General features: G+C 37.1%; 1 protein-coding gene and 1 pseudogene across 50 annotated transcripts in view; one reads left to right on the forward strand and one right to left on the reverse strand.

The window, feature by feature from the left end:
• TTLL5 (tubulin tyrosine ligase like 5) overlaps positions 1 to 13,778 on the forward strand; it is a 311,118-nt gene that overhangs the window by 72,317 nt on the left and 225,023 nt on the right. For 49 of the 50 annotated variants that reach the window (XM_027972048.3, XM_060418366.1, XM_060418388.1 and 46 more), the window contains 2 exons: positions 3,317 to 3,430; positions 3,650 to 3,741. In XM_027972048.3, coding sequence (XP_027827849.1) covers positions 3,317 to 3,430; positions 3,650 to 3,741 — 206 coding nt within the window. The remainder of the gene's footprint in view (positions 1 to 3,316; positions 3,431 to 3,649; positions 3,742 to 13,778) is intronic. The other variant, XM_060418381.1, reaches the window with a different exon arrangement.
• On the reverse strand, positions 10,735 to 11,725 carry LOC114115648 (serine/threonine-protein phosphatase 2A catalytic subunit beta isoform-like; annotated as a pseudogene).

The raw sequence follows: 13,778 nt of genomic DNA on the forward strand, positions 1-13,778 counted from the left end.
CTCTGCAAATTTTAATTCTAACCATGGTTGATCTGTGTGTTAGCACATTATTTGTTTGTTCAAAAAATATCTATTGATCTCCTACTCCATGCCAAGTACTGTTCTAGATGCTAAAGATACCACAGGAAAAGCTAAAGAGAGAAAAGTTCCTGCCTTCACTCATTGCTTGTATATGCTAATTTCATGATTTTTCTTTGATGGATTTGCTTATCAGAAAATCTGTGTTTTATAACTCCATGCTGGTTTTGAAGATTAGTATATATTAGTCTTCCCTGCATCCAAAGATAAAGCCAGTCATGGTTATTTATATACAGGTAGACATTAGTCTGTGTGGGCAACCATAATAAAATACCATAGACCAGGTGACTTAAATCACAGAAATCTATTTCTCACAGTTCTGAAGGCTGGGAAGTTCAAGGTAAATGTGCTGGCAAGGTAGGTTTTGTTCTGAGGCCTCTTCTTTTGGCTTGTAGATGGTCATCATCTTGCACTGTGCTCTTTGTGCATATTCAGGCAGAGAGAGAGAGAGAACAAGCTTCCTGGTGACTCTTGTTTACAAGGTATTTATCTCATTAGACCAGTGCCTCATTCTCATGTCCTCATCTACTTACCTCCGAAAAGCCCTGTCTCCAAATACCATCACATTGTGTGGGTTAGAGCTTCAGCATGAATTTTGGGGCAACACAAACATTTAGATTAACAGTGAGTATTGTTGAGGAGCTTCTCTTGTAACTCAGTTGGTAAAGGATCTGCCTGCAATGCAGGAGACCTGGGCTCAATTCCTGGGTCAAGAAGATCCCCTGGAAAAGGAAATGGCAGCCCACTTTAGTATTCTTGGCTGGAGAATCCCATGGACAAAGGAGCCTGGCAGGATATAGTCCGTGGGGTTGTGAGTTGGATGCAACTGAGCAACTAAACCACTGCCATTGAGTGTAGCTAAAAATGTCAAAAGTGAGTTGTCAGAAAGCCTTTCCATACAGTGTGTACACAAAGAGGGAAATAAACAGTAGTCCCTGACAGTAAGATTTCTTCTGTCTGGTCAGTTACTTCTTGGACTCTTAGAGAGACAAATTGCACCCCTCTTTCTTGGATTATTCATTCCTTATTCCCACTTGGCTAATTTTGTTATCAGTTATCTTTTTTTTTTAATAATAGTTTATTTTCACGTTTCATACATCTGACTTCCTTTGTTGGCTTTATATTTCTCTGCTCTCATAACATCAAAATCACTTAAAACTTTTGTTCTCCGACAACCTTCCTGATCATCATTCAGACGCTGAAGTCGCCTTGATCATCTCTGGGGATCCATAAGGAGCATGACCCACTGGAGTGCCTCCTTGGAGTACCCAAGGCAGTCATGCCAGATCCAGGTGCCTCCTTGGAGTACCCAAGGCAGTCATTCTAGATACAAGTCTCCTGAAGTCCAGCAGCCACAGTGTTTTTCAAGTCATAGCCTTGCTCACATTTCTTTTCTACATCACTGATAACTCTCATCTCAATATGTCCCCCTCAAGTTCTGAAACATCCCACGGTCCAACTTTGTCATCTGTGACATAGCAGATTGCTCATTGTTTTTCTGTCTTATGTCTCACTTTTCCTAGCTCTCCTTCCCCAGTGTTAAGAATATAGTGACTTCCTGAAATAAACACATATCTAATCTTCAGTTCAGTTCCGTCGCTCAGTTGTGTCCGACTCTTTGCAACCCCATGAATCGCAGCATGCCAGGCCTCCCTGTCCATCACCAACTCCCGGAGTTCACTCAGACTCATGTCCATTGAGTCGGTGATGCCATCCAGCCATCTCATCCTCTGTCGTCCCCTTCTCCTCCTGCCCCCAATCCCTCCCAGCATCAGAGTCTTTTCCAATAAGTCAACTCTTTGCATGAGGTGGCCAAAGTATTGGAGTTTCAGCTTCAGCATCAGTCCTTCCAGTGAACACCCAGGACTGATCTCCTTTAGGATAGGGACTTTAAAAAGTCTTCTCTAGCACCACAGTTCAAAAGCATCATTTCTTCGGCGCTCAGCTTTCTTCACAGTCCGACTGTCACATCCATACAGGACCACTGGAAAAACCATAGCCTTGACTAGACAGACCTTTATTGGCAAAGTAATATCTCTGCTTTTTAATATTCTATCTAGGTTGGTCATAACTTTCCTTCTAAGGAGTAAGCGTCTTTTAATTTCATAGCTGCAATCACTATCTGCAGTGATTTTGGAGCCCCCAAAAATAAAGTCTGACACTGTTTCCACTGTTTTCCCATCTATTTCCCATGAAGTGATGGGACCAGATGCCATGATCTTCGTTTTCTGAATGTTGAGCTTTAAGCCAACTTTTTCACTCTCCTCTTTCACTCTCCTCAAGAGGCTTTTTAGTTCTTCTTCACTTTCTGCCATAAGGGTGATATCATCTGCATATCTGAGGTTATTGATATTTCTCCTGGCAATCTTGATTCCAGCTTGTGCTTCATCCAGCCCAGCGTTTCTCATGTTGTACTCTACATAGAAGTTAAATAAGCAGGGTGACAATATACAGCCTTGATGTAGTCCTTTTCCTGTTTGGAACCAGTCTAGTCTATTGTTTCATGTCCAGTTCTAACTGTTGCTTGTCCTGCATATAGGTTTCTCAAGAGGCAGGTCAGGTGGTCTGGTATTCCCATCTCTTTCAGAATTTTCCACAGTTTATTGTGATCCACACAGTCAAAGGCTTTGGCATAGTCAATCAAGCAGAAATAGATGTTTTTCTGGAACTCTCTTGCTTTTTCGATGATCCACCAAATGTTGGCAGTTTGATCTCTGGTTCCTCTGCCTTTCCTAAAACCAGTTTGAACATCAGGAAGTTCACGGTTCACGTATTGCTGAAGCCTGGCTTGGAGAATTTTGAGCATGACTTTGCTTGCGTGTGAGATGAGTGCAATTGTGTGGTAGTTTGAGCATTCTTTGGCATTGCCATTCTAATCTTACATTGAAGTTATTTTCAGATTTTTTCCCCCCGTATCTTTCAAACTGTTAGATTTATGTCAAAACCAAGATAAGGAGTAAGTACTAGCTTAGAAAGCCATGTGGACATCTTTTTTTTGTGTGTGTCTCTTTCAACCCATAGTGTTTTCGTTCTATCCTTTTTTTCTCTTCTTTTCTTTGAATTTGCTAGCTTTTATCTGTTTGCCAGGATTTCAGGCTAAGAGATCTATTACAGAAAATGGGCTTTGGATTTGAGCTTATACATATTATGAAACATAGTGGTATTGAGGGACTAACTAGAGGGAAGTGAAGAAAGACGATGGCAATACATTTTTGTTTTTCTTTTTTCTTCTCCCTAGCGTTCCCGTCCACTCTCCGCCAGTGATGCGGAAATGAAAAACCTTGTGGGCTCAGCACGGGAGAAGGTGCCGGGGAAGTTAGGTGGTTCTGTGCTTGGTCTGTCAATGGAGGAGGTAAAGATGACTCCATTTCAGGCCTTTGTGGGTTAACATAGGGTTCAGTGAAAATTAGTGATTCATAAATATTCGTGACAGTCCTGTCTTACACTGAACATGGGAGATATAGCCTCTTCGTGCTTCTTGCATATTCTTGGGTCATAACTCTGTCCTGTAACCACATAGATTACATTTATCAAAATAGGTGTTCATTTTTTTTTCTCTTCCTCCATGTAGATCAAGGTTTTACGGAGGGTGAAGGAAGAGAATGATCGGAGAGGTGGATTTATTCGCATATTCCCTACATCAGAGACATGGGAAATATATGGGTGAGGTGACTACCTTTTTTTTTTAAATCTGTACTTCAGGTCCAGAGAATTGAATTAATTGTGACATAGTATTATCAGTGCTCTCCACTTGGTGCTTTTCTTATTTTAATTGTTTGTAACAATATTAATATTACTCCACTGGAGAACTAAAGCTTTAATGATAATTTAATCTACTTGTGCATCATTCCTCCCTTTTTGCTAGTTCGCTGCTTCCTTCCTTACTAGCCCTCTAACCCAGAGTTAGATACTGTCCTAAATTTTGCGGTTATTACCTTCATTTGAAAAAACTTTTTTTTACCTTCTGTATATGTACATAAACAATATACTGTTTATTTTTAATCATTGTTGAGATCAAGTTTTCATGCAATAAAATGCATCCATTTTATTTTAAGTTTGGTGATGAATTTTGACAAATGTAGCTATCAGTTTAATCACCACAATCAAGATATAGAACATTACGTTACCTCCAGATGGCCTCTCAGGCTCCTTTACAGTCAGTGCCTCTCATTATCCTGAGCCTCAAATAGCTACTGATTTGCTTTTTATAGCGCTATAGTTTTTCTAGAATTTTATACAAATAGAATCATATAGTATATATTTTTTGATGTCTGCATTCTTTCGTTTGGCATAATTTTGAGAATTGTCCATGCTGTGTGAAACAGTGGCAGTTCATTCCTTATTATTGTTACATACCATTTCATTGTATGAATATAGCATAGTTTATCTCCTCACCTTTGTGGAACACTTGGATTGTGTCCAGTTTGGGGCTGTTGTGAAGAAAGCTGCTGTTACAAACCAGTCGTGCACAAGTCTGTGTATGGATATATGATTTTGTGTTTCTTGAATAAATACCTAGGGGTGGAATAGGTGGGTCATATGATAAGGGATAAGACAAAGAACCATTTTACATTTTACCAGTGATATATGGGAGTTCCACTGGCTTCCTGTCCTTGCTAGCAATTGGTATTGTCAAGATTTTTTTATTTTAGTCATTCTAGTGTGTGTGTGTGTGTGTTTGTGTGTGTATGTAGTGTTTCTTTGTAGTTTTAATTTGTTTTTGTCTGATGAACAATGATATTGAGCATTCATGTGCTATTGGCCATTTTTGTATCTTTTTCATTTTAAATTTTAAGATTTTTATTTTTTTATTTCTGTGTTATAAAGGGCTCTTGATATAAGTCCTTTCCCAGATATTTACATTGTGAATATTTCTCCAGGTCTGTAGCTAGCCTTTTTATTTTTATAACAGTGGCTTTCAAAATACAGAAGTTTTACATGTTAATGAAATCCGATTGACTGATTCCTTTTTAAGATTTTTGCATTTTGTGTTTTCTAAGGCTTTACCAACCCCAAGTTCACAAAGCCTTTTCTCTTTTTTTTTTTTCTACAAGTTTTATAATTTTGGCTTTTATATTTAGGTCTGTGATATGTATTGATTCAATTTTTAGTGTATGGTGTGAAGTAAGGATTGAAGTTCCTTCCAAAAGGATGTCCATTTGTTCCAGCACCATTTTTTGAAATTACCTTATTGAATTTAACTTGGCATCTTTGTTGCAAATTAATTGAAATATATATTTATCTACTTCTAGACTTTATTCAGTTTCACTGACCTATGTGTTTGTCTTAATATCTGTAGCTTTATAATAAGTCTTGAAATTAGGTAGTGTAAGTCTTCCAACTTTGTTCTTTTTCAGAAGTATTTTGACTATTTTGTGTCCTTTGTATTTCCAAAGAAATTTTAGAATTTTTTTTGTCTGTTTCTATGCTGACTTTTGGTTGGCATTACCTTGAACATATAGATTAATTTTGGGAAAGTGAATATTTTAACAGTTATTGAATTTTCCAAATCCATAAACATGACATATCTCATTTCCCTATTTGTTTAGGACTTGTTTGCTTTCTTTCTCTTAGCAATGTTTTATTTTCAGTGTAAATCTTGAACACATTAAACTTATTGCTTACTATTTCATGTACATGTTATTTTTAACAGCTTTGTTGAATTATAATTGATATACAATAAGATTCACATATTCAAAGTGTACTATTTCATAAAATAGCATATGTATAAATCCCCGAAACTAACACCGCAGTCAACACAGTGAATATATACATCACTCCCAACTGTCTCTTTGTCCTCCGTTGTTAATTCCTCTCTCCTGTTCCTCCTTTCCCTGCCCTGCCTATTCCTGTCCCAGGTGGCTACTGATCTGCTTTCTGTCAATAAAGAGATATTTCCTTTTCCTAGGATTTCATATATGGAGTTCTATTGGTTGTCCTCTTACTTGCTGATCTTTCTTTTTATCTGGCAAGATTATTTTTTGATTCATACATGTTATAGCATGTATCAGTGGTTTAATTTCCTTTTATTGTCAAGTGGCATTCTGTTAATAGGCATATATCAGAATTTGTTTATCGTCTCCTCTGTTGATTAACATTTAGGTTCCTCCCAGTTTTTTGGTTATTGTAAAGAAAGGCTGTATGAGCATCTGTATAGAAATTTTTGTATAAACATGTGTTTTCATTTCTCTTAGGTAAATGCCTACTTGTGGAATGACTGGGTCATATCATTGTACATGTTTAACTTTTTTAAGAAACTGCCATGTGGTTTTACCATTTTGCATTCCTATCATAAATGTATGAGAGCTTCAGTCTCTCCACATCCTCATCACCAGTTGGTATGGCCAGTTTAATTTCAGCTCCTCTAAGAGAGGTGTAGTGATAGCTCATGGTTTCATGTATATTTTCCTAATGATTAGTGATGTTGAGCATGTCTTCCTGTACTTATTTGCCATTTGATGATTAGATATTTTGCCCATTTTTAAAATGAGTTTATTTTGTTATAATTGAGCTATGAGAGTTCTTTTTCTTTTTTGGATATAATTCCTTAATCAGATGTGTGCTTTGAGAAGATTTCTACCGCCCCCCCACCATTATGTTGCTTGTCTTCTCATCCTTTAAATAGTAGCTTTTGAGGAGCAGTGATTTTTAAGTCCAGTTTTTTTGTTTTAATTACTGTGCTTTGGCATATAAGAAATTTTTGCCCATCTCAAGTTTTCTTCTAGATATAGTTTTAAGTTTCACATTTAAGTCTGATCCATTTTGAGTTAATTTTTGTATATGGTACAAGATATGGATCATGGTTCTTTTTTCTTCCAGATGGATATCCAATGGTTTTTGCACCATTTTTTGAAAAGACTACCTTTTGTCCATTGAACTGTCTTTTCACTTTTGTGGAAAACCACTGTTTCTTTACTGTTTATTCTATTCCACTGATCTTTTTGTCTTTGTGCTAATACAGTACCACACTGTCTTGATTACTGTAGCTTTATAAAAAATCTTGTTCTAACTTTGCTCTTTTTCCAGGTTGTTTTGGCTATTCTAGGTCATTTGCATTTCCATTTGGATTTTAGAATTAGTTTGTCAGTTTCTACGAAAAAGCCTGCTTGGGATTTTGATTGGGATTGTATTGGCTCTCTAGATCAGTTTGAAGAGAATTGACATCTTAACAATATTGAGTCTTCCAGCCCATGAACAAGGTATACTTGTCCATTTATTTAGGTCATCTTTAATTTTTCTCAGCAGTGTTTTGTGGTGTTCAGTGTACAGATCTTTTACATTTTTTTTGTCAGATTTATTCCCTAAGTATTTAACATGTTTTGATTCGATTGTAACTGATTTTGTTTTTTTAATGTCAATGTCTGATTGTTTGTTGTTAGTATACAGGAATATAGTTGACTTTTCCGTATTGATTGGGGCTTCCCTGATAGCTCAGCTGGTAAAGAATCCGCCTGCAATGTGGGAGACCTGGGTCTAATCCCTAAGTTGGGAAGATCCCCTGGAGAAGGGAAAGGCTACCCACTCCAGTATTCCGGCCTGGAGAATTCCATGGACTGTGTAGTCCATGGGGTCGCAGAGCTGGACACGACTGAGCGACTTCCACTTTCACATGTGTCCTGTAACCTTGCACTACCTGGGGCTTCCCAGGTGGCGCTAGTGGTAAAGGACCTGCCTGTCAGTGTACGAGATGTGAGAGATGAGGGTTTGATCCCTGGTTCGGAAAGCTCCCCTGGAGAAGGGCAGTGGCAACCCACTCCAGTATTCTTGCCTGGAGAATCCCCTGGACAGAGGAACCTGGCAGGCTACAGTCCATAGGTTTGCACAGAGTCGGACACAAGGGAAGCAGCTTAGCATGCATGCGCACAATCTTGCTAAACTCACTTGTCAGTTATTGAAGGTTTTTGGAGATTCCATAGGATCTCCTGCCTAGTTGAAAACATTGTCTGTGAATAAAGACAGTTTTCCTTCTTTCTTTCCAATCTGGATATGTTTTATTGCTTTATTCTTGCTTGATTACATTGGCAAGAACCTCCAGCACAGTGCTGAGCAGGACCAGTGAGAGCAGACATCCCAGTCTGGTTTCTGTTCTTAGGGTAAGTGTTCAGTCTTTCATTATTAAGTATGATGTTGCTGCTGCTGCTAAGTTGCTTCAGTCGTGTCCGACTCTGTGTGACCCCATAGACGGCAGCCCACCAGGCTCCCCCGTCCCTGGGATTCTCCAGGCAAGAACACTGAAGTGGGTAAGTATGATGTTAGTGTTAGGTTTTTCGTAGATTTGCTTCATTAGATTGAAGGAGTTCCCTTCTGTTTCTCTTTTGCTAAGAGTTTTTATCAGAAATGGATGTTAGATTTTGCCAATTACTTTTTCTGCATCTCATGACATAATAATATGTTTTTCCTGTTTTGGTTTTTTAATATAGTGAATTTCATCCATTTTTTAATGTTAAACTCAACATTGCTTTCCTGAAATAAACTCCATTTGGTCTGACATGTATCCTTTTTATAGGCTGTTGAATTTGATTTACTAAAATGAGATTTTTACATCTTTGTTCATAAGAGATACTGATCTGTGGTTTTATTATAATATATTTGGTTTCAGTATGAGGATAATGCTGGCCTCATAGAATAAGTTGGAGAGTGTTCTCATCTCTTCAATTTTCTGGAAGAATTTATGGAGAATTGGTATTTTTTATTTCTTGAATGTTTGGTAGAATTCACTAGTGGAGCCATCTGGACCAGAAATTCAATTTCAGTTTCTTTAACACATGCAGGGCTATTCAGATTATCTCTTTCTAGTTGAATGACCTTTGGTAGTTGGTATCTTTTCAAGCATTTGTCCACTTCAAATATGTTGTGTTTGTAAGCACAAAATTATTCCTAATATTCACCTATCCTTGTAATATTGGTAGAATCTGCAGTGATGCTACTTCTCTCATTTCTGATATTGGTAATTTAATTCTTCTCTCTTTTTATCATATTCAGTCTGGCTAGAGGTTTATAAATTTCATTGATCTTCTAAGAGACCCAGTTTTTAGTTTTCATTGTTTTTTATTTCATATACATTGACTTCCTTTCTAATATTGTTCCCTTTCTGTAACTTACTAGGGGACTTCATTTGCTTTTTTCCCCCCCTAGTTTCTCTAGATAGAAGCTGATGTCATTGATTTGAGACCTTTCTTCTTTTCTGTATGTGTTTAAGCGCTATAAATTTCCTACCAAGTACTGTTTTTGCAGAGTTCCATAAATTTTGATTGTTGTATTTTTTGTTTTTATTTTGTCTTTGGCCTGTGGACTATTTAGAAATGTGTTATTTAGTTTTCAGATATTTGGATTTTTTTCTAGAGATTTTTCTGTTAATGATTTCCAATGTACTTCTTTTGTACTCAGGAAATGTACTTTGTGTAAGCTGAATCTTTTAAAATGTACTGAGACTTGTTTTATGGTTTAGGATATGACTTGTCCTAGCAAACGTAACATGTACGTTGAAAAGAATATACACCCTGCTATTGCTGGGTGGGGTGTTCTATAAATGTCTGTTAGGCCAAAGTATTTGACAGTTCAGATGTACTCTATTTTTACTAATTTTATCAGTCATCAAGAGTGTATGTTGAAATCTCCCATTGTCATTGAGACCTTGTCAGTTTCTCCTTTTGGTTCTGTCAGCTTTGCTTTTCGTGGATTTTGGAACTCTGTCATTAGGTACCTCTGCAATAGATTGGTTATGTCTTCTTCATAAATTGACTTCATTATTCCCATGCAATGTCCCTGTTGATCTTTGATAATGCTGTTTGTCCCCAAGTCTGTTTGTCTGCTTAATATACTTGCTTTAGCTTTCTTTCTTTTTTTTTTAAGTCGTGTAGTATAATGCTTTGACTTACGTCATGGAATGATTATCACAGTAAGTTTAGTGAACATCCGTCAGCTTATAGAGACACAAAGCTAAACAGAGAAGAACTAAAAGTAAAACTAAAGAACTCCTAGGATTTACTCTCTCGACAGTTTTTATCTATAGCATATAGAAGTATTAATTCTTTTTACCTGTTGTACAGTATAACCCTAGTACTTATTTATCTTTTTTTTGTTTGTTTTTGTTTTGTTTAAAACAGAAAGTTTATTTGCTCAGTACACCAAGTAGAATGCAAGCACTATCATGACAAATATACAGAAATGTGCAGATCAACATAAAACCGTAATTTATTTTTAAAGAAGGGAAATCTCTTTAAATGTTATGACAACGTACTCCCAAGAATCCTTTTTTCAGTTAATTATACATTTCAATAAAATAAATGGTAATGAATTAAGTGGAAGTTAGCTTGTGAATTTTTCTTAAAAATAAAAATCCAACCCTATTAATCCATGCCAGTTAAACACTCTCAACTAAAATTTCCCAGTAAGTGCAAGAGATGGAGTTAGTTACCTTTTTTGCTTGATCAGTCCCAAGGGAAATGGTTACTACAAATACAGCAGGCAAACTGTTAAGACCCACCGATCTAGAACATAGTGTTGAACTAATTTCAGTCTCAAATTGTGCTGAAAGCTCATCATTAGTACGGCACATTTTGGTCCATGATGTGGTTTAATGCCAAGACAGATCCCAATTTGTTACAGAAACACATAGATTACTGTTGCTTTTTTTGTTGGTTTATATATAAAGCCAGATATACTTCCACATACAAAGGCGGGTTTTCCCAAGAGAGATTTACAGGAAGTAGTCTGGGGTGCGCCGGGTCACATGAGGCTCTTCACGATGAAGTGCTGGGTCAAACTGAAGGAAGGAATATTTCAAAGTGTCATCTAATTCCATGATAGCAGCCTGGTTTCCACAACGATAACAATAATTGGGTGCACTGAAAATGGTAACCACATTCCGATCATGACACCAATTGTATCCTTCCGTTACAAGTTGGTGAGCGTGAGAAACCAGTGTGAGACCATTAGCATGGTTAAACGTTTCAGAAATATCTTGTCCAAATGTGTAGCCAGCACCACGTGGTGAAATACCCCACCCACCACAATCATCTGGATCTGATCATAAGAGATCACACACTGGGCCCTCATGTGGAACTTCTTGTAAACGATCCAGGGCTCCTATATGATCCAGTGTATCTATGGATGGAGAGAGGCCACTGTGGAGGCAGAATATCTGTCCATCTACTAAAGCTGTAAGTGGCAAGTAATCAAAGAGATCTGTAAAATATTTCCAAACATTGACATTTCCATACTTTCGCAGACATTCATCATAAGAGCCATATACTTGGGTAATTTGTCGGCTTTCATGGTTTCCTCTCAGTATTGTAATGCATTCTGGATAACACACCTTTAATGCCACAAGAAGAGTTACTGTCTCCACAGAATAATAACCTCTGTCTACATAGTCACCCATGAACAGATACTTTGTATCTGGTGACTTCCCACTGATTCTGAAGAGCTCCATAAGATCATGGAATTGACCATGCATGTCTCCACAGATGGTGACAGGACAACGGACCCCTTGTACATTTGATTCTTTTGTTAAAATTTCCTTAGCCTTTTCACACAGCGTCCGGACTTGGTTCTCCTTAAGGTGTTTACACTCATTCAGCTGCTCGACCCACTGGTCCAGGTCCTTAGTGAACGCCTTGTCGTCCATGGCGGCCCCCGCCCCTCCACCACCGCCTCCTCCCGCACCCCGCTTGCCCCCCGGCCCAGGCCACTTACTTATCTTATAACTGGAAACTTATACCTTTTGACTGCCTTCACCAGTTTCTCCTCCCCTCCCCCTTACCCATTCCAACTTTCTTAGTACTAGTGTTTGCATGCCGTATCTTTTGTGTGTGTGTGTGTGTGTGTGTGTGTGTGTGTTACTTTTAATCTCTCTGCGTCTTTATAGTTAAAGTAGATTACTGTCAAAAAAGGAAGTCCTGCCATTGTGGCAACCTGGATGAACCTTAAGGGATAATGCTAGCTGAAATAAACCAGAACAGCAAATATTGTATAATCTTACTCATATGTGGAATCTTGATTGAAAAAAAAAAAAAGTAGAACTGATAGAAACAAAGAGTAGGATGATAGTTGCCATGGGCTGGTATGGAGAAATGGGAGATGTTGATCAAAGGGTACAAATCAGTTTTGAGATGAATACACTCTGGGAATCTAATGTACAGCGTGGTGATGTGGTTGGATTTAGACGTGCCACATTATGTCTGTTTTCTTTTCGTCTAATGTGTTCTTTATTCCCATTTTTTTTCCTCCTGTCTTTTTTGGATTAATTCATTCCTCCTGCTGCTTTGTTGTGCTTTCTAAAAGTGTGGTTGCTCTAGAGTGACAGTATACATCTTTTACTTACCACAGTGCACCTTGAAATAATGTTACACTGTTTCATGTATAATTTAGGAATTTTACAACCAGTATACCTCCATTCTTCCCTCCTGTCCTTTGGGCTGTTGTCATGCATTTTATTTCTATTTAAGTTTTAAATACCATAGTGCTTTGGTTATTTTTGCTTTGAACAGTTTAAGGAAATGTAAATATGAGGAAAAGTCTCTTAATTATGGATTTACTATCATTTCCATTGCTCTTCTTTCTTTTATGTTGATCATGTTTTTATCTGACGTCATTTTCTTCCATCTGAAGAACTTTTAGGATTTACTTTCGTGCAATCAGTTCTCTCCAGTGTTGTTTATCTGGAAGTCTATCTTATATTTTCAGTTTTGAAAGATTTTTTTCATTGGTTTTCGAGTTCTGGGCTGGCACTTTCCCCTGATACTTCAAAAGCACTGTTCTGGTGCTGTTTGGCTTGCAGTTTTCTGGTTAAAAGCATGCAGTAATTTTTCCCTTTGTTCTTTGGTGCGTCATGTGGCTCTTTTTCTCAGCCTGCTTTTTAGATTATTTCTTGATAACTGATTTTCAACAATGTGATTATGATATATGCTTTGGTGTCATTTTCTTCATGTTTCTTCTGCTTCAGATTCATTGAGTTTCTTGGTCTATGGAGTTATATATAGCTTTCCTCAAATTTGGAAAACTTTTGGCCATTATTTCTTCAAATTTTGGTTTGTTTGTTTGTTTGTTTTTTCCATTTCTCTCCTCTCAGTACTGTGGTTACATAGCTCTGTTCATTTTTTAATATTCTTTTTTTTCTTCATTTTGGTTGGTTTTCTTTCTCTGGTTCTCATTTCATTCATCTTTGAAGGAATTAAATCATCTGCAGTGTTAAATCTTCTATTAATTCTAACCAATGAAATGTTCATTTCACATATTTTATTTTTTACCTTTAGGACTACCATCTGTTTCTCTTTATATCTTCTTTTTCTCTTTTTAAAAATTATTTTCATGATTTCCTTTAGACTCATGTGCATATATTATGTTTATAATAGCTGTTTTAAAATCTTGTTCCATTATCTCTGTCATTTCTGAGTCTGTTTCTATTGACTGATTTTCCTTTTGTCAGTGAGTTGCATTTTTTCTGTTTCTGCATATGTACAGTGATTCTTTTAAAACTGAATGTTGTCATTGCACATTGTAAATGTTGTATGGTTGTGTTTGGGTTTTATTGCTTCTTTAAAGCCTGTTGAAAGTTTTTTTTTAGGGCTAGACACTTAAGTTACTTGTAGATCAGCTTAATCTTTTTCAGGCTCATTTAAAAGTGTTTTTATGGTTTGTTTAGAATAGCTTTTTGTCTAGGTCTAGGATAATTCCACTACCGAAGGCACTTTGGGGGT

The sequence above is a fragment of the Ovis aries genome, chromosome 7 (assembly GCF_016772045.2).
Source record: "Ovis aries strain OAR_USU_Benz2616 breed Rambouillet chromosome 7, ARS-UI_Ramb_v3.0, whole genome shotgun sequence".
Taxonomy (NCBI): domain Eukaryota; kingdom Metazoa; phylum Chordata; class Mammalia; order Artiodactyla; family Bovidae; genus Ovis; species Ovis aries.